We start from the raw sequence: 21,282 nt of genomic DNA on the forward strand, positions 1-21,282 counted from the left end.
TTGATATTGTGAGTGAAATGATTACTTTAAAAAGAAATATTCCATTCTTACATTTGGTTCAATGATGGGCTTGTATTTGTGTTTGTTGTTGACTGTGGGCTGCAGGACTGAGGTAGCACAGCCAGTAGGAGAGGTGTTTTCCCACCAGAGTCTGCGCAGCCTGAGAGCAGACTTTCTTTTTCCCGGGGCATGTCTTAACACAGTCTTAACACAGTGACTCGTCAGAGACAAAGCCTTTCGGAAACCAACCCCGGCGGCGCATGAGTAAGCAAAGCACAGCACAGGGCATGCAAAAAAGGTCGCGGTCTGTTAGCGCAGATGTCCGCAGTTTGTGTGCAGATCTTGCAGAATCCCCCCGATCCCATTGGCGGAGCTGCGCAGATCTGCGGACTTCGGCGCTGCTCCGACGCGACCTAATTCGGTGCGTCTTTGCGCCGCTGTCTTCGGACTTTGGATTGTAACCCATGCCCTCGGCTAAAGAGCAGGCTATTTACCTCTAGACACCATGCGACGACAACAAGGAAGTTTCCAAGAAGGCGATTCAGGTAAAATCTATGTAACTTAAGCTGTGTTTGCAGTGTAAATACGATTATTTTATGTATGGATAGTTTGCCGGAGGTGAGGGAAGGTGCGCGATTGGAAGTGCAAGACAAGAGCAGGTTACTGGCATTTTACTGTAATATAAGAGTAGAAAAGCATCGTCAATGGGTACAGGTTTTTAGTTTTATATTGGCAGGTGGGGTCAATGTTAACTAATTGTGTTGCCAACGTGTTGAGGAGGCGCACTAGTTCGGTTCTCTTGTGGAAGTGGTACATTGTAGCGACAGTGCTTTCCGTGACTGGAGGCTATTCTGATTGAATGTGCAATAACAGTGCAGCATTCATTATGTGCTCATTATTAGGAAATGTGCATTGTGACTTTTTGATTTTTTTTTACCAAATAACAAAATAATGCTCAGGTTACAGCACGGGTGACTTTCTCAGATATACCCTATTATCATGTTTGCATTAACATACTATTTCTGTATGTTATAACCATATTGATAATACATGTAATGCATAATCATATTGTTATTATTATGGAAAGTCTATGGTGTGTTGTGATGGACGACTCACAGACCAGCTCTTTCTTATATTTTTTATGGTACGAGGGATGTTCTCACATTTGACATTGGCAGTGAATTTGCAGCTTCAACAAGTCGCATCGTCTTATTCTGTATATTGCAATTCTTCACAAACCAGTAATTGTGAGCAGGTCAGAGGCTTCTGCATTTTCAATTTGTATCGTCATATTATCTACAATAATGCATCAATGTTTGTAATGATACTTAAAACTGTGTGTACTATTTATACAACATGACTGAGTTATCCGAACCATCTGATTGGAATGAGGAAAATACCATTTGATTTCACAATTATATTGTCCCTGTCAGAGCTGTTCCTAGGCTTTAAATAAAATATTGCTAAACATGTTATATTGCTATAGATATTTTTTTTATCTAGATGATCAAACTGCAGAAAGGTTGTCAAACAGATGGTTGAAGTAACACAAACAGGGCAAATCAATTGCAGTATTTTAGGGTCACAATGAACACACCTGACAACAGCATGTCTCTCTACAGAGCTCTTTATATTTACTAATATCATTAGTAATATCAATATCATAATATCAACCTCAGAAGCAATAAACTAATTAGACTATATGTTGTTGGTTTTTATACCTCCTTAGGGGGAGTGTATGCGTTTGTTCTTCAATCTCACAGTTGTAGCACATCACACTCCAGCTGACTTTTTGTAGTTATTAACACAAGAGTCAACATAAGGGTTCAAAATGATCTTTTGAAAAATGCTCTCCCTGCACTAAATATATAATTTGCAATGTAGAAGTTATGTTGTATCAGTGCCTGCTACTGGATTTTATTTGCAGCTGTTCCTCAATTTGAAGTGTCAGTTTCTTCAGTCAGTGTCCTATAGTTGAATAATGATTTTGTGCAGGACAAATTTAGACATTATGAGAATACAAATAGTTAAAATAAAAGTCCAACCAGGGATTAAATATAATAAAATAATGTTATAGCAAACCAGCTGCAGTCTATTCATGCAGGCTTTCTGTGGAATTAATAGGCCTAGAAATTTGCAATGTAATTTCCCAACAAGTGCAACAAAAAGCATAATGCACCCATTGAAAACTTTCCCTGTTCAAATAATCTTATTTTTGTTTTCTGTTTAGTCTGCAAGCTATGATGGATGAAGAACGAGCTGGAAATGCCAAATGTGCCGTATCCAAACTACCCCAGCCAGACTCACTCACAAATAGTATCCCCATGGACAAGGATGTGGGAGAGGGCAAGGAGAATGGCCTGTATTCCCCTACAGAGGGTCAGGGTAATGGGAATGGCCCAGAGGCCGCCAGTGCGCTGAATGAAGATGAGGCTCCCTCCACTAAACTCTGTGGATATCTGCACAAGCTTGGGGGCCCCTTAAAGACCTGGAAGTCTCGTTGGTTCACGTACGAGGAGATGAAGTGCCAGCTGTACTACTACAGGACACCGCAGGATGTAACCCCTCTGGGAAGCATAGAGCTGATAAAAGCCACCTTTGGGTACCCGACCCAGGGGGACGAAGGCACTTTCCACATCCAAATCCCAGAAAGACTTTTTGTTCTCAAGGTAAACAGAGTGGGCAGTCTTCTGAGGAATATCTGTCTGTGCAGCTCTCCGGGACCAGGGTTGCAGAACCCTGCTCGAAATAAAACCCACATTTTAGGCAACATTCACTATTTGTTATATCAAACTGAACTAGTTTTGGGGAAGGCACTGGTGTGTTTAGATGTATATTTTAGGAGCTGGAGAACTTCAGTTCCATGTTCTGGGAAGCACACTATCCCAGACATGCCAACCCCCTGAGAAAATACTTTTGTTTTACAGGCTTTAAACCGTGAGACCATGATGTACTGGCTGCAGCAGCTACAGCTGAAGCGATGGCAGCACAGCTCCAGTCTGATCAGGGTGCCAGCTCAGCCAAGTGCAGCCCCAGGACTGGACACAGCTCAGACTGTCCTGCGCAGCACTGCAGGTAAGACAGGCACGCAGGAGCAGCTGTTCCCCAAAACAAGTTGAAACCTCCCATTAGAGTGCAATCTTCATTCGCTCTCTTTGTCTTTTTATGGAGTTTGTGTTAAAACCGTAGATGATAGAACCTTCTGTTCAGTAGGAAAATAATACAATATTTCAGAAAGCAAGGGGAGAAGAAAACAAGCCACTACTTTACATGTTTATGAACTTGGGTTAACCATAGGTAAGGAAAAACTACCTTCGGTTTCACAAATTGGTTATTAACTGAGGTGTTAAATTACTTATCACAGATCATGTCTCTGATGCATGAAATACATGTATTCTAACTGATGTTGTTTTAAGTTCTTTCACTTCTGCCCTAGTTTTATGTTGTAATGTGATGCTAGCAGTGCGATCATCATTGCAGAAAACAATACTACAACTAAGAAATTCTGGAATATGCAATTTCATTTCAGTTCCTCCTTCCCCTTACATAATGAGTACATTCTCATAAATCTTACTAAAGTGTTTATTGCCTTTGTAGTGTGAAATAATGGCCTCTGAGTTCAATTGTGTGACATCAAATATAATTTCAATTAGCATCTATGGCGCTCTACTCCAGCTTTGTGAGGTGAAACAGCCTTTATTCAGCGATGAGTCATTCCGTAATGTAAATTAATTTGAACAGCAAGTCTTTTGTTAGATTGGCTCCTCTAAGCCATCAAATAGTTCTTGATTCCCTAAGAGTCAGTAGCTTGTTTGTCATACTGTGTCAGGACTGGGTCTGTGCGGCTACTGGCAGCAACAGCTGGTTATGTTCAGACCGCTCCATAGCCGCAGAGGAAAAGCTATTTCAAACTCACGTTATCTTTGAACACGTTAACTTTAGACCAGGATGAACTCTGAAGTTTTGTCCGTGCATGGAATGCCATTACAGTGTGACCGGCAAAGGACTGAGCTGCTCTGCTTGCACTGTGCTACTCAGCTGTATTTAAAACATCACATGTACAATCACAAACAATATTTCACTGCAGTATGACAGATTTAAGATCAGCTTTTTTATATTCCTTCAGGTCTTCTACGGGTGTATCTATAGTATTGTTTTTATTTTGTACAGTTCCCTTCACAGGGTAGCTGCAGAGCGCTTTACAGATTATAAATAAACATAGACAAGTACACAAATAAACCATTAGACACAGAGGAGAGAAAAACAAAAACTTCTTTAGCATGGCAAATTGTTATGGGAGAAAATGCATTTCTGGGGGTCCATGGCTTTAGTATTAGGTCACATGGCGTCTGGGTGAGGCTCGGGAAACAACAGGCATGAGTATGGTGCAAAAGTGTGGGTTTAATGAAACGACAGTACTGGAGTGCTTCAAAACAAAATATACATACAAAAACTCAACTAATCTCCCCTTTGACCCTAAACTCAATACTTTGCACATATCCTTCTCTAAACATAAACTAACAGAGAGCAGCCGGATCCCGGGGATCTTGGACAGGTGGGGCAGGCGGCAAGGGCTCCATGGCAGGGGGTGGGGACAGCGGAGTATGCACGTAGTGACATATTTCTGAATAATTTTGGCTGTTTACCATTTTGTACAATTTACAAAGATATTATCAAATTGCCTCCGCCCACTAGACTTCGCCCAACCATGAGAGGAAACAGGATTCAGAAGTGCATATAATTATTTATAATTAAGAAAGATGCAGAGAATATGAGCTTTCTCTGTGCCTGGGCTTTTTTGACTATGTTAAAACATTGGATTCAATATATCCAAATTCAGTCATCAAAACCGAGGAAACCGATATAACTATTAAATATATCACAACAATGTACGTTAACAATCTAACCCTGACAAGATCAAGATCTAAGAAATATGTCAAGAAGACAAGATCTCCCCAAAACTCTTCACAGCAGCTCTAGACGAAGTGTTCAAGACTTTGGACTGGTTTCTCATTGTGGAGAGTTTTCAGTTGTTTTGCATGATTTGCAGTCACATTAATAAGTAATTTGTCTTTGTAAAAAATAAAAAAGTTCTTACAGAACATTGCCTAGCCTAAACAACAGCATGCCAATGAAAGTTAATAGAAGAATGTAGATGAGACATGTGACTTTTAAGGGTGTAACATTCTTCGATTTGTGCAGACACGAGTTCAAACTTATCTAGAGAATCTTGCTTTACAGTTTTCATTACCTCGCCCGTCTCAGCTGGGAATCCCCTTTGGTGATATTTTGCAACTCCATCTAAAGAAAGAACGAGGGACTGTCAGCCAGTTTCCCTTGTTTTAAGGAGAAACTCAATCCCTCTGTTACAAGCACAGATCCTTAGGTATGTGGATCGATACAACCATTTTCATATTGAAAACATCTCCTTCTTCGAGGTTCTCCTGCTCAGGTGGACAGAGCGCTTATACCCCAGAAAGGCACACCATCGACTTATGTTGTAAGTCGCCCTTACAACATAAGGGCATCTGACAAGAATTAACAATAATAATAATAGCAACATCTCCGTCCCTCTAAGCAGAATAATGTTCAGCTATGTTTATGTTGTAAAGTATCTACGCTTCATTAGATTAATAATAATATAAGCATCCGTTTAGGTTATGGGAGATGTTTCTGTGGAGCACCGTTCTTAATCCTTTACATTTCTTTGCACCAAAGTGTAAAATGTTTTGGGCATTTTCCCTTTTTAAAGATATGCATGCAGCACTCATTTTAGAACAATGTTCCCAGTATCTCTGCATCAGCAATACTTTTTAGACCATCGGCAAACAATTTCAGGTTATGCAGTGTTATGACAAATTACAAACGGGAACTATCACTCCCTGTTTGTAATCGTGAGGTGAAAGGTCTGAGTGAAAATGATCAGGCTCATCTCGTCAGTTTAGCAAGCAGACTCTGTGACACAGCAACGCTCCCCCAACCAATAGGCTAGTACAGTGTGTGACGGTGTGTTGAAAGGGCATGAAGGCCAGGAGGGACAAGTTGCCTGACAGTCTCAACTGGGTCAGTGCTGTGTGTTGGAGTCTGACAGTTAATGAGCTCTGAATCAGGTGGCATTTCAGTGCTCTGAGGAAGGCTCTAAAGTTAGCTCATGATTACCACCAGTGTCACTGCACACAGCATGTGTAAACAGCCGGAGGAAAGATTTTTCTTATCTTTTTTTAGAGGCCAATTTACCCATAAGACGTATCTGTACGTCCTACAGCTGCTTCATGTCTAGTACTTGAACGTCTGTGACAAAATGTAGACCATGTTATTTCATTCAGTTTTCAATGTAAAAAGTTACATCGATTGCTTTTAAACAGTATTCATCTGTATTTGTAAATATACAGCATATACGGATTATATTGTATTTTCATTAAATCATATACATATCAATACTTTAAACTGGGATCTGTTACCTTCTTTACATTTATGGAATACCTATTTAAAAATGCATACAATACGCATTTTTCATATATATGGACCCTATATTGGTTACTCAGTACACCAAGTTTAATACTGTGCTACAGTACTCTATGAAGCACACCTGTGTCATATTTTAATTATTATTTTTTGTCTTTTTTCTCATTAATCCTCCATAGGCTGCTGAAAATTTTACAAACAGTGTGGGCCACATTCCCATACTTAAAATATGAAAATCTTTTTGTCAAATAGACATTTTCTGTGTTTTCATTTATGGTGCCTATGGTTTGTACAGGTAATTGAAATATTGAATAAAAGGAAGGGAGTTTTCTCTGTGTTGTAAGTAAAGGTTAACACTGCCCTTTCGTAGAGACGTTTGACTCCCTTCCTGTTGAAAGATTAGAAAGATTACATCAAAAAGACAATTATTTTCATTTCATTATCTGGTAACACATCAATAATAACCAGAAAAGTTAAAAAAGGTTAAATACAAAAACAAAGCCCTCATTGTATTTTCATTTTAATCTTTATTCAGGAAGTGGTCAAGTGGCACAGCAATGGTGCAGCACACTCTGTAACAGCAACGCAATGCAATACTGGACTTAATACATAAATTATACAATGAACACAGGAGCAATATTCAAATTCCTGTTACCTGTATATCAAATACAATTATAAAACAAGGCAAAATGATGTACAAGGAACTTTCCAATATGTGGTAACATCTGATTTTGGTATAAGTTCTGGTACTGTCCCTTTATTGGCCTGTACATTATTTCAAAATCTATTTTCCTGTTTCTGCCCAAAATGTCATCTAGGCTGACTCTTAAGCTGACTAACTTAATTAACTAACCTCTCCCTGGAGATAAGGAAACATGAAGTCATTGTTTTCTACTTTCAAAGAGTTGCTTTGACTTGCCTTTTTTCCAACAAACATGTACCAGTATGAGACAATTCTTCAACAAATGCTTTCACATTTAGCACTAATAAGTCTAAGAGTAGAGAACAGGGCTGTCTTAAAATGCTGAACCCTGGCAGAAATTTAGCCCGTTTTTATATTACAAGCTTGCCATATTTCACAAGGCTTGAAAAGACTAGTTGTAAATCGAGAGACGAATCTCCAAGGCCCCAGTCATGAAACATGGCGGAGGAGAACAGCCTGCTACAAAAACAGATTTATTTTTATTTATTTTTGCTGTTTCTGCATTTGGTTGAGTGTGACCATGTGAATATATACATTGAAGTGTGGTTTTGACTGCAAAGAAGTCTCAGAACTACAAAGAATAAAGGAGGTTATGTACGTGTTGCCTAGAGTTGCAAGTCATGCATTTCCTTTGCCGCTTTGTGTAACTTTGCAGAAACAGTTTGTGGGTTTTGAATGTACGTATTTAACCTTTCACTATTTCTGAAGTGTCTCGGAATCTCTGAGAAAGGTGTTGTTGCAGGGCAGTGGGTAGTCCTTGGTGCTTACTCCAAAGGGCTAAGGTTGTCTCCATATAGAGGTTCAGTGTCCAATCATCGTTGCTATTAATATTAAATGTTCTTGTTCTCTGTGTTTTAGCCTAATTCTCTTTCGTGAGAACAGATCAATTCAATTAGTATATTGTATTTATGTGGAAAATGACAGACCTACAGGATTTAGCAAACTATTCTCTCCCTTTTGTGACTTTCTTCAAAGCTGCTAATCCCTGAGTCTCTGCTCCCTGTAATTAAAGACTCAATAGACCAACTCTATTATCGACCAACATTATCATTATATTTTCTACCATGACCACTTCCATGCTTCCAGTTTGATATTGGGCAGGACAGTGTGTGTGTACTGAAGGTTCACATAGTGCTCATAATAAAACTGAACTATCTAAGCACACTGGCACCAGGATTGTTTGCTTTGGCTGGGTGCTCCTTTGTAGACTCTAAATATTTTCGGTTGTCGTGGTAGGCTGCGTTGCGTTGAGGCTTGCCATGAAAGGTGTGGTGCACTTAATGACTCCTTCTCTTTTCAGGAAATGCCGATGTCTTCCTGCCAACCGTAAAGACTCCCACAGGCCTCGTGGGAGAGGAGGCAGCCGCCCTGCCAGCCCCATGGCAGCAACTAACCCTGCAGAATATTTCTCTCAAGCACCCTCTGACGGAGCTGCAGTAAGTACTCCAGTCAGCCTCCTAGTATCGCCACACTCGGCCTCAGGCTTATGGGTGTGTTCGAACTGACCGGCTTTTGATATGTTCTGTGTATTCATAGAATAAAAACAAGAAACACAATCACTTTGGCACCAGCAGGAGGAAACTAAACATGACAGTATCAAATCATGTGGTTTACAGATAATTGTGATCAAAGGTTGAAACACATTTTTTACTTTGAAAAGAAATGTTCATATTTTATCATTTTGTATCATATGAATGTATAGGAGAATAGTCCCTTTGGTTCCTCAGAGCTAATTAATCACTAATTACAGTGGTCGTAATACAGCCTGTGGTAGAAGAATGAAGGCCATTCCCCTTAAGCACTGATTGTATTTAAATATACATGAGTTAAAGCTGTAATTCTAGCATTTCCCTAACTGGGCAGTCACATATGTCACATATAGCATATGCTGCCAGGAAGAATACACAAATCACAACATTTAGATATGAAAGCAGCCTCATATGATAGTGGTTACACTTCCTTCTTGGCTGGCTCTATTGCAAAAGAATGGTGTGTTCTGGAATGATGAAATTTGCCAGTGAACACTTTATAGGAAGCCATGCTGGCAGAAATTACTGGGAAATTCCTCCTTTGTTTAACATTAAGGGGGATTTTTTTTTTTTTAATATACAGAACAATTTTATACATGCTTGTTTATATTGTACATGTTTACAAAATATGTTCAAAGCTATCATGATGATTTCAATCTAAAACTAAATGGTAATATTTAACATGGATAGACTGAAGTTAAATCAAGTTAGATTAAAAACATTAATAACATTAATTTTACAAAACCCTACTTAATTAATATTTAAAACATGTTGTTTTGTTGATTAGGGATCATCTGATTCAAGTCAGAAGATTAAAGTACACTACATTATATAAAAATAGACAATATGGGCATTTGTGGAAACAATAGTTAAATCAATTTCAAATTCACCTCAAACATAATGAGCCAACACTTACTCCTTTGGCTGTTCTTTTTTACTTCTTTAGTTCTATTAGAGATTCTTTCATTGAATAAATACTTTCTGCTACTGTTTCAGGAGAATATTGTCATGCTGCTTAGCTCTTAGGTTGAAAATGTTGCTCACGTATGTGTAAGGTGTAGGTATTCAATTACATGTCAAACAGAAAAACTGTTCTCCCCCACCACCCGCGTAAAGTGACTCGAGCACACAGGTTGCAGGTTACTGTGTCAAAGCCTGTTCTTTCTCTGAATTGTGGTTTGAGTTAAAAAGGGAACCAGATTTCAAGGGTTTGATTTAGAAAGAGTATAGTATTCATCTGACAGAAAGGAAGTTTATCTTTCAGTTATTGTTTACTATTTTTATAAGTAGCAATAGGATAAGAAAAACAGTTAAAAGATGCAAATGTTCCACTTCCTCAAAATCGACACACTGATGAGAAAGTCCTGCCACATGTAAGACTTGTTCAGTGAGCTCTAAATCCACAGCTTGGACAAATTAGGACTCTTTTGGTTTTTATGTTCTAAGCCTTTTATTTCAAATGGTACAGTCTAAGACAGCACAACTTTCTCAGCCTTCAGACCAACATGTCTTATGTACATTTTTCTCAGGTTTGGCTAATAAGGGGAATGGTAATGAACTGCCATAATTTTTGATTGTCTTGGATTCTGTTAATCAGAGTTTCATATATGAAGACCATCGACTACAGCAGAAACTGAGAGCTGTCCATTGGAGACTTCTATAAGCTTTATTATTTTTCAAAATCCAACACTGACTTTTGAGACTGGGAGGAGTTGCCCAAGCCAGATGTACATTATTGCTCATTCAAATAGAAAGCTGTGTTGATGTAATCCCAGCCTTACAGCCAGAGAGAGTTACATAGCCATGGGGAGCGATCACGGGTGGTGCTAGTTTAGCAATACCTCTGGTTGAAGTCAGACTCTCAAATAAATAAGTTTAACAGTTATCCAGTGTCACTGCTTTACGTCTAGGTACTGGGGTATATCATCTGTTAGTGTCACCTAGAAGAACAAAAAACTAAGTAGAGGGAAGTAAATATGGGAGTTGTGTTCTCTTTCCTCAACAGTAAAGGACAAGTTCTCCGTCAGGCAGGAATTTTTTCAGTTTGGCTCCATGCCACTGAGAGATTTAGAGGACAATGATCAGGTTCAGGTAGTATTTGTCTTTAGTTGCCTATTTATACAAATGTGTTTGGAAAGCTAAGATTAAAATAACTTTATGTTAGGCCATCATTGTCTTCCACTTGAATGGGTTTTTCACTAATCAAAGCATTTCCTTGGGCCCAGTTGTGACCCTGTCCAGGGCTGGTGTTTGTCTGTGCTCTGTGTCCCTGGCTGTCAATCTGAGCTCCGGTGTCCTTCTCCTCTGACAGGAACTCGGTGCACAATATTTGCAACAGCCGCTCATTCCAGGAGTACAGCCACAGTGCCAGCCACGCTGAAGAGCCCCCCAGTGAGGATGCCCTCTCCCCAAGCATCAAGAACACTGCAGGTTGGTCTGTCACACACTCGCACTGCCCACTGGAGGTCTGGAGAGGGTGAAGGCCAGGGTGCATTAATCACGGCTGATCCCCACACATCACTGCAAATAAAATCAGGAGTAAGAATTTATTCCACTTTGCACTTTCCACCAGCTCCATTGAAATAATTTGGTGCAATTGTGTTGGCTTTGCAGTTTTGCACCACGTTTGTATGAGCAATTATTTATTAATATATTTATGTCTAAACAAATCAGAAATCAGGCAGGAAACAAATTGGCATGAATATGACCACTGGCCCAACAGAACTACAAGTCGGCACAGAAATTAACGCATATGAACAGAAAGTATACAGAAAAGGGTGATAGTGATATCTGAACACTGTGGTTCTTCCAGCCCTGCCAGCACCCCCGGAGAACCCCCCGCCCCCAGCCCCGGTGCAGCTGACTGAGCCGGAGCAGGAGCCCCATCAGGGGGGCCGGCGGTCACCGTGCAGCCTCTCCTGGAGGAGGGAAAAGAAGATTAGCACCTCTGCAACGCTGCCTGTAGACCGGAAGGAGGCCAATGCCACCGCAAGAGTCTCTCGACTGCAGCAGGAGGTCTTCTCACTCCAAGAGGACCTCAAGTCCCAGAAGGTGAGCGTTTCCACAGAGAGAGTCTCCAGTCTTCTGGGGTTCAGTGGAGCACGTTGGCCGGGAACCGACAGGGCTTTGCTGGCATAGTACGAGAGTGAACTGCTTGATTTATTATGTATATCCAAATCAATTTGTTTTGTAATAAACCAAACACTACTCACCATTTGGTGTCAATTGCAAATTCGTATTAAATTCATCACTTCCTCATTACAATTCTAAGCAAGCCATATCAGATGAGGTTTGTGTGCAGTTCAAAGAAATGCTTTTTCCTGTATCATACCGTTTAACCTTGATAAGCTACATGGCACCATGTTGCACCTGTTGCATCTCAAAATCTGATGATATGCTGATGGAACTGCGAGATAAGATTGTTGCAGTTGCTCGCTGTAGCTGCGGTCACCAGCAGAAGAAATTGAGCCGCATATGAGATAAATGTCTTGCGTTTCTGACTCATATTTTTTTTTACATTGGACATAGCATTTTCTGCTGGGGTAGATAATAGATTAAGAGTGAAATATATTTATTGTATTTGACATGTATTTATTACTTGCCTATTTTTATAGCTGTTTTTTGTTTTTTATACATTTTTATTCTAACCAGAGTTTTTCATCTTTTATTCAGATTTTTTTTTTTTTACCACAACTCTGAGGCAGTTCTTATTGTGATCACTAGGATAAGAGTGGTGGTTAAATATCTTAAGCGTCATAGATTCCCTTTGTCTTTGGATCGCTCTCTGATTCAATCTCATTTTGAAATACCACTGGTTTCTGTTTCCCTCTACAGGAGCTGGTGTTGCTCCTCCACAAGGCCCTGGAGGCCGCCCAGCAGGAGAAGCGGACGTGCACCCAGTTCCTGTCGGCCGAGGGGGAGCAGGAGCGGCTGGAGCTGGTGCGGCACCGCGAGCGGCACATCGCCGACCTGGAGGGGCGGCTGGAGGCCCAGCGGCAGGAGAAGACGGAGCTGGAGCAGAGGCTGGGCCAGGCAAATGGCCACGTGACGGAGCTACAGGAGCACGTGCAGCTGATGATGGAGAAGAACCACGCCAAGCAGGAGGTCATCCTCAAGCTGTCAGGGCAGGTGACCGCCTTCATGGATGACCCCCGACGCACTGTCTGCAACACCATGAACGCAGAGACCTTCCGCCAGATGCAAGAGCAGATCGACAACCTCAAGGTAGGGGCACAGGGGTTTGGTGTTGCAATGAAGTTAAGCGGGCTGTTCTATTTCAGTCATGGCTGAGCTTTGCTTGTAGGGTAGTAAAGTTTCTTCTGTAGCCAAAGTGCTTCCAAAAATAGGTTACTCTGCATTAATCTGAAGCTTTGCTCTGGCTTAGGAAGGTTGCAAATGTTGGGAATGTGGACTTTCACCTTTTTTTGTTGTGTTTTCATGGGGAGGATTTGGGATCAGCCACGTTATTTTGCACTGTACGGCTACAGCAGAAAAGATTAACGAGGAACACAGACCACTAGATGGCTGGCTCCTGTCATGGTCTAAAATAGACTTGTTAAATATAGTCGATGTGGTGTGCAGTTTAGTTCCTGTTTGTTCATGGGAACATATTACATATGAATTACATAGTTCCATGTTTCTATGTTTCATCATGTATAAGTTCAGCTAAAACTAAAACCGCTTTAATGCTTTTTTAGGTCACCTCTAAAATTAATATTGCATGTTCCCAGCGGGCCATGACTTGTTATAAAACTGTTAATTAAATCTTGTGCTTCGTGAGAGCGGCATCTCTTGTTTTTACACGTACTCTTTGTTTCATAAGACCGGGTTCTACATCTGTCCCAGGCGGAGCAGCTCAAGTGTAATTGGCCTCAGTCTTTTTCTTTTCTCTGTCAGGATGACATTGAGGCGTACAAAATCCAAAACAAGTTCCTGAACTCTGAAATCTACCAGCTGACAAACCTGTGGAGGAACAGTTCTGAGCAGGAGAAGGGTCTGATGATGAAGGTGTGTCAATAGATGTCTTCTGTTTTTTTTCAGCTGTCACAGTATTGATTCACTCTGAACATAAACAATTGAAAATAAAGAAAACAAAATAATTTGGTAGACTGCAGTCACTCCTGTTTGGAATAATATGTAGTTCTAAGTTAATAAGTAGTTTTCCTATTGGATAATTATGGCTAGGTAATTAGAGCAGTGATGTACTTGAAAAAGTAAATCAGTGATGGTTCCCTCAAAACAAATAAGCTAAAGTGTCAAGAGAATGTGCTGGGCCACCACAAACCACAGTGAGACCAGCGAGCCCAGACAGCTCCTGTCCACACAACAGAAACCACAGCTGGCAACACAGCTAGGCTGAAGCACTTTTCCGCTCAATTGCAGATGCATAACAAGGGTGTTGAACATTTTCAAAGACACATTTTCTGAAACTTGTATATTGTAATGAGATTGTCTTGCATCTTGTTCAGTTATAATCTCAACTGCTTGTATTTACCTGATATTTGTGTGCACTTTCAGACCTGGACGACCTTTTCTTCCTTTTCTCACATATCAACCTGTGTGCAATACATTTGACTTGAGAGTGCGACTGTATTCCTATTCCTCAGAGCTCTTGCATGACAATGATGTGATGTTTGCTGATAGCTAGGAGTCCAAAACCTGTTTCATAGGCTGGACTGTCTCTTTAAACCTGGACATTACCCAGATATGTACAGCAAACATGAAGTAAAATAGATAAATCACAGCTGAAGAACAGCATATTAAACTCTGAAAGGAATAAATACCTGTGACTAGGATTAAACTGGGATTAGCAAAACCCTGGGAAAGATTGATGGGATGTGGGCAAACTTTGGAAGGTTCAAGACCCCTTTACTTTCCTAGGCTGTTTTTAAGGCCTTAAAGTTGCTGTGCATTGCATGCAGGAAGGTTCAGTCATCTATACATCTCCAACCCCCAGGCACTCAAACACTATCTTTCTGCTTCTGTCTTAGTGTGCCTACCTGGAAGCTAAGAACTGTCAGATAGAGAGCAAGTACCTGGTGGTCCTCCGCAAGCTTCAGGAGAGCAAGAGTCTTGACAGCCAACATCAGGATATGGTGAAGCAGCTGATTGAAGATGCGCTACAGGGAGACATGAAGGATGTCTTCAAACTCAACCCTGTTCAGTAGGTGTAGCACCATTCACCTTTAATAAACAATATTACTGTCCCATGCAATGAACAGATCATGGCAACTTCTCACTCCTTCTTCATTGTTTATACTCTGTTTCACCATTTCATCCCTCCGGTTCATTCTGCCATTTTCCACTTCCAGGGAGTACGATGAGTACGGCTTCAAGATCATCCCAGAGTATGAGGTGGGGGACATGAAGCTGCTGGCCAAGATCCAGGCCCTGGAGATCCGCAACCACAACCTGCTGAGCCAGGACCTGGTGGACAAGCCCCTGCTGAGCCGCTGGGCAAACTACCTGGGTGGGCGCCCCTCAGGGGAGCCGGTGCCCTCGCCCGAGCTGAAGGGGCTGATCCGCTGTGGGGTGCCCCGGGAGTACCGGGAGCAGGTGTGGCGCTGGGTGGTCAGGACGCGCACCAAGGGCCTGCGAGAGCAAAACCCGCAGCGCTACCAGGAGCTGTGCCGGAAGAGCGAGACGTCGCAGCACCCCGCCTCACGCCAGATCCAGCTGGACCTCCACCGCACCCTCACCAGCAACCGGCGCTTCGCCTCACCCACGAGACCTGCCGTGCAGCAGCTGCGCCGCATCCTCATGGCCTTCTCCTGGCAAAACCCCACCATTGGATACTGCCAGGGCCTCAACAGGTGAACGCCCCCTCTCCAGTTCTGTCTTCAAGGGCAGACCGGTTTACATATCTTTATGTTGACCTTCTCAGTTCCTCGTCTGTTCTTTGGTTGCTCTGTTACTGTATTTTTGAATGTCATGAAGTTCAGAGGGAGTTGCAGATTTTTGTGCAAAAACCTTTACATGCAGAGTACTGGGAATTAATTTTAAATGTAGATCCATTATAATCCATTATAAAGCCTTGTGACCATATAACACCCTAACAAATAATTTCCAAATAAGAAGCTAAGAATACCTGAAAACAAATTATTGAAATAAATGATTATCAATAGGGGCTGAAACATAGAACATGAAACAAGGCCATCTAGTGGATATGTCAGTTTAATGAAATATGTGACTGATTAGAAAAAAAAAAAAAACAGGATATAAAGCTTTAATATTAAATATGTCATGTCCTGACAGGAGACTGCTTTTGAAACATTCCTGAAATAGCATTAGTCAGTAGTTTAAAGATATGTTAAGACTGAACAGACAGTGTTTGCAATCATGTTGTCACTAATTCAAATGAAGAAAACAATAGATCATGCAGACAAACTCAGGTGCTGATGAACACCTTTGTGCATAACTGTGGTATGCCCATCATACATTTTGAATATACTATCTTTAATAACATCTGGAAACCAGTTGTGAATCTGCAGTGCTGCTAATTTAAGGATTTCAGGATGCGTGAAATAGAAATGGGCAAATGATGCAGGTGTTCTTTTCCTTTTACTGATAACCGCTTGTTAGAAATGGCTGCTTATTTTTTGGCCTCCTATGCACATCCACGTCAACTGGCAAATATCGGTGTCACTGTTGATAGGTCTTAGACATGCACTACTCAGAGACCCTGCTGTGTGCGGATTAATGAGGTTGATGCTGGCTCTCTTTCTCACAGGCTGGCTGCGATCGCACTGCTGGTGCTGAACAGCGAGGAGGATGCCTTCTGGTGCCTGGTGACCGTGGTGGAGACCATAATGCCACAGGACTACTACAACAAGACCCTCATAGCCTCCCAGGTGCCTGTCTTTGTTGTGTGAATGAAGAGGAAAGGAGAGTGCTGTATGCATGTATGCCTGTGATCCAAGAATCCTTGGGCAATTGAAACCAATCCACCTGAAGAGATCTCATTAATATAGCAACAAATTACTTTCTTAATTATGGATGACAGGCCTACATGCATTAGGACGTTGGTACACCAAGGAGTGTCCTTCATGAGGCTTGTCACTCTAGGACACTTACCTGAAAGTGTGATTTCACCCTTCTTATGAGGCTGTGAAGCTCCTGCTTTGCATGTCACAATCTCCCCAATGGGCCACAGTAAAGTGCAGTGTCCCCCTCATGTCTCTCGCAGGCCGACCAGAGAGTGCTGAAGGACTTCATGGCCGAGAAGATGCCACGCCTGACAGCCCACTTCGAGCAGCACAACGTCGACGTCTCGCTCATCACCTTCAACTGGTTCCTGGTGGTGTTCGTGGAGAGCCTGGCCAGTGACATCCTGCTGCGCCTGTGGGACGCCTTCCTGTACGAGGGCACCAAGGTGAGGGCCAGCAGATTTGTGTACCTCCTGTAGAGGATCTGGGGGTTTCTGTCTCTCTCCACTCATTTTAGTTTGGTTTGTCGGATTTTCTTCCTCCACTAAAAAAATCTGCAGTATTCTGATCCTAGTGACACGGTACAGATCGAGTACTTTTTTACCTGCTGGTAACATTTATTGCCATTGGAGATGCTGGGTCACAGAAATAGTTTTTATAAACCAAATGAAAATTACTAGGCAAGACAAAGCTGTGTAAAGAAACTTTTATTGAAATCAGAGGGGAAAAAACACACAAAATTAGGCTGAAGCTGGCATTACGTTTAGTGCTGCTAACTATCGAGGAACATTCTGGCAAAGATGGGGATGAAACATTTAGGCCTAAGGGTAGCTGTGATGATATTTAATGCTATTAAAACACTCACTCCAGGCTATGTCCTACTGGAATCTCACCTTTCCTGCTTTAGCCCAAGACAAGAAACAAAATGCAATAGCAAAGTAATAGCCCGTTAAATCACACAAAGAAATCATTAATACCACATCAAACTGTCATTTGTCAAGCTTTTGGAGATAACAAGCGTGTTAATTCTTGAATTGGATTATCTCATGTCTGAACCTTGAAACACAATTGCAGATATTACCGACAGTATAGAATGTCAGAGAGGCTTTCTATAGATCCGAATGTTGGCAGCTCAGGGGCAATTCAATACCCTGACGGGTCTTACAGTGGCCTTATTGAACACTGCCAACCACCATTCAATACATGCATCTCTAATCTAAGATCCGAGACAGTAACAGGTACAGGGTATGAATACAAACTATTTTCTAATTGATTGCACTTCTGTTATTATCACTGTTCCCCCTTTTCTTGTTAATAAGAGGAAAAACATACCTTATACCACTTTCTTCAGGTCATATTCCGCTACGCACTGGCCCTCTTCAAGTACAAAGAAGATGACATCTTGAAGATTCATGACAGTGTGGAGATTTACCAGTACCTCCGGTTCTTCACCAGAACGATCTCCGACGGCAGGTGAGGCCAACAGGACCGCCTGTGTCACTGAGTGGCACGTTTACCAGAGCAGATGGCAGACTAACGTGTTGAGTGGGTTTTTAGTGACTCTTTTCTCTCATGGGAGAGAGACTTGGAGTGTGGTATCTAGAAGTTTTCTCTTTGGAAAAATAGAAAGGCCAGAATCAGATGATCTTATGGTTATCAGCATCTCTGTCTGCTTTCATATTAAATATGCTGTTTTACTTTCATACAGATCCTCAGCCAGTATAACACTAAATACACCTACGCACAGTGAAATTTGGTCCATGAATTATATGTTCCGACTTCTCTAATAACTTCTAATTATTTATAGCATGTGGAATATATAAATACTTTGGGTAGAATCAACAAGAGAACTACGCATAACACATATAGAGATGATTTCAAAGTACATTTTGGTTAGATTTTTAATTTTTTTATGGTGATGGCAAAGACACACTGAGATGGGAGTAAAATCATCTTGGTCCTTGACTCTCAGAGCTTGTTTCTTTCTCTTGACTGCTGTTTTCCCCACCTGTTGCTGCAGGAAGCTGATGAACATAGCTTTCAATGACATGAACCCCTTCCCGATGAAGCTGTTGAGGAACCGGCGGTTCCTGCACAGGGAGAAGCTGCGGGTGGAGCTGCGAGAGCTGGAGAAGATCCAGGAGGAGTTTGTAACCAAGACGGTGGAGCGCAAAGACAAGGAGCTGGACACGGTTTTGAGCGATGACGAAGAGGACCTGTAGCAAGGCCATCTGGCCATGGTTCATAGGAGCTACTGGACTCTGTGTGCATGTGAGCAACATGCACTCACCTGGGCAAGGGCTGTGGAGCCGAAGATTTCTGTTCACCTGGGCTTGACCAGCGGGGGCCTCACCTCAGGACAATTCCACAGTACTGTAGAGCATCTGCTGGACTCTATCTTTTACAGCAAGCAGTACACTGACGTCTGGTGTGAACTACTGTCTATAGGAGATCTAAGTGTCAGTTGGATAGTAATTTAAATGCACTTGCATCCAGGCCTTTTTATATATTGATTGGGATGTAGCACTAAGGGTGGCATCCTTTAACACACCCCTCTTTGCGGATTCCTCCCACAAAAGACTAAGGCTCCTTCTACAGAACCGTTTCCTCTAGCTTTGAATTAGTCAATAAAATCGTGTTGAGGGCTGCCCTACAGAAACCACTGAAACTGTCTCTCTGTGTGTAAGCTCAGGAAAAAGTCCTTCATTGATCGAAGGACAGGTCAGATGGGAAGGTCCCTCTAAAGTATGGGGTGGAGGGTTTCTCCATATAACCTCAGCTCTTGGAGTAAACACCAGCCTTCTGCCTCAGGTCCTCAGTCTACTTCCCTTTCATGTAAAGCAGGGGTTCCCAATGTCTGATGATGGAGGGCCAATTTACGGAGGTTGCACGGGATGGGGGCCACAGTAGAAAATGAATCACCGATGAAAACAAAATGTCCCAAATCATACCTTTTTACTTCCTATACATTTCTGTTTGGGAACTTTTAAACTTTAAATGTTTTCATTATTTTCCCCCAAATTGTTACAGAAAATGTTAAAAAGTGTAAAAATATAGTAAAGGTTCAGAAAAGGACTGGTTGAAGAATGGCTTTGGGGGACCGCACTTTGGGAACCCCTGATGTAAAGGTAGCATTCAGGTCTTGCTGTCCTACGTCAGGCGATGGATTCCTTTGCTGTTGTACAAGCAGAACCAAAGAGTTCTACATCACAGGAGATGACTGAACCACAATGTAACAGTACTGTAAATGCATTATTCCCTTTCATTCAATGCAGTTTAGCAGAACTGCTTTATTTTTGATACAGTATTATACTATAAATTTATACCAGTCCAGTCAATTTATATAGAAGATATTATGTCCTTAGACTGTTTTGTATACATTTATACATCTACTGTAAGTAGTCTTAATATGCAGGAGGGGATTATTCAGATACATTTCCTTTGCCGTGGTTTCAGAAACTGGACAAAGTGTATTCTAAATAAATAAAATGTAAAGAATAATAGTATTATTTACATACTTGTATATTTATATGACTTTGAATACGCAGTGATGCGTGTTAAATTCTTTATCCTATGTGAGTAGATGCTGAATTAGGACATTTATACAGGTTTGTAAAGCTTTCTGTTACTCCGATGTGTCAGTGTTGAAATCAGTGTCTTGTCATTGAAAAAAGTGCAATACCAGGATGTGTGGTAAGGAAACGAATGTCTAGTTAGCATGATTCCACATGGACTGTTTTGGGTGTGACCCGAGTAAATACTTTAACTTCTGCAAATCATTTCCACAATTGAATGTTTCCAAGGGTATACCGACTTCATATAAACACCACAACATTGTAGCTCATCTGTAAAACTGTTAAATATTAAATGTATACATAATGATACTAAAAGCTTTATATATTTTTATATTTCTATTTCTATCTTTGGCTACTATGTATTCAGTTTATTTTTCCATGTGGAGGAATCCACTCAGCGTAAACATCTTCTTTACAAGTAGTATGAGAAAGTGGTCTTGCTCATATATGTTTTGCATTTCTCACAACAATGTTATTGCCCATCAGAAATGAAATTGGGATCCATAGTGTTGAATTGTATCATCTCTAACTATAAGTGAAGGCTACCGGATTTAAATAAATCAATGGTTGGTGAAAAGTATTGGCTTGCTTCAAACGAACGTAAACTAAACCTAAACAAATCTGTTTAGCTTTTAACAGACATTGTGGTTTACAAATTATAAAAGACCACAGATTGGGTCAACATTCAAAACAAAACTGGTGCTAGGTTAACAGAATAAATAAGTGCTTTTCCCATTCTAGTCATTAATTGGGAGGCCTATTCTTCCATTTACTAATAAACATCACCATACACATTTTATTAAAGTTTCCATTTTATTACTTTTTTAAAAAGATATACATAAGAAATGATATATAAAAAAAAAAAAAAAAATTAGTTCAATGTTACAAACAATTACTGCAGTTAGGAGCTAAAAACTCTTGTTACACCAGACAAGTTAACTGATGTATTTTTGATTTTTGTATCTTCATATAGAAACCATTAATCCCAAGTGATTAATGCACAATAGAATCTCAGTTTCTCAAAACAAAATAACAAAAAGTGGAATCAGGTTGTAGCTGTACAAAGCCATTGTTCCAATCAGATA

General features: G+C 41.0%; 1 protein-coding gene across 2 annotated transcripts; it reads left to right on the forward strand.

Annotated features, from left to right (window-relative positions):
* Positions 1-247: 247 nt before the first annotated feature.
* Positions 248-20,774, forward strand: tbc1d2 (TBC1 domain family, member 2). 2 transcript variants are annotated; one of them, XM_066720437.1, is made up of 14 exons: positions 248-545; positions 2,231-2,669; positions 2,928-3,075; positions 8,469-8,604; positions 11,009-11,127; positions 11,510-11,748; positions 12,532-12,921; positions 13,573-13,704; positions 14,688-14,860; positions 15,009-15,509; positions 16,427-16,547; positions 16,883-17,068; positions 17,974-18,095; positions 18,643-20,774. In XM_066720437.1, exons 2-14 carry the CDS (start codon positions 2,241-2,243, stop codon positions 18,842-18,844), a joined length of 2,898 nt encoding a protein of 965 aa, XP_066576534.1. In that variant the 5' UTR covers positions 248-545; positions 2,231-2,240; the 3' UTR covers positions 18,845-20,774. The 2 variants fall into 2 exon arrangements, with proteins under 2 accessions (XP_066576534.1, XP_066576535.1); XM_066720438.1 differs by having other exon boundaries at positions 13,594-13,704.
* The last annotated feature ends 508 nt before the right edge of the window (positions 20,775-21,282 follow it).

This window comes from Amia ocellicauda, chromosome 13 (assembly GCF_036373705.1).
Source record: "Amia ocellicauda isolate fAmiCal2 chromosome 13, fAmiCal2.hap1, whole genome shotgun sequence".
Taxonomy (NCBI): Eukaryota; Metazoa; Chordata; class Actinopteri; order Amiiformes; family Amiidae; genus Amia; species Amia ocellicauda.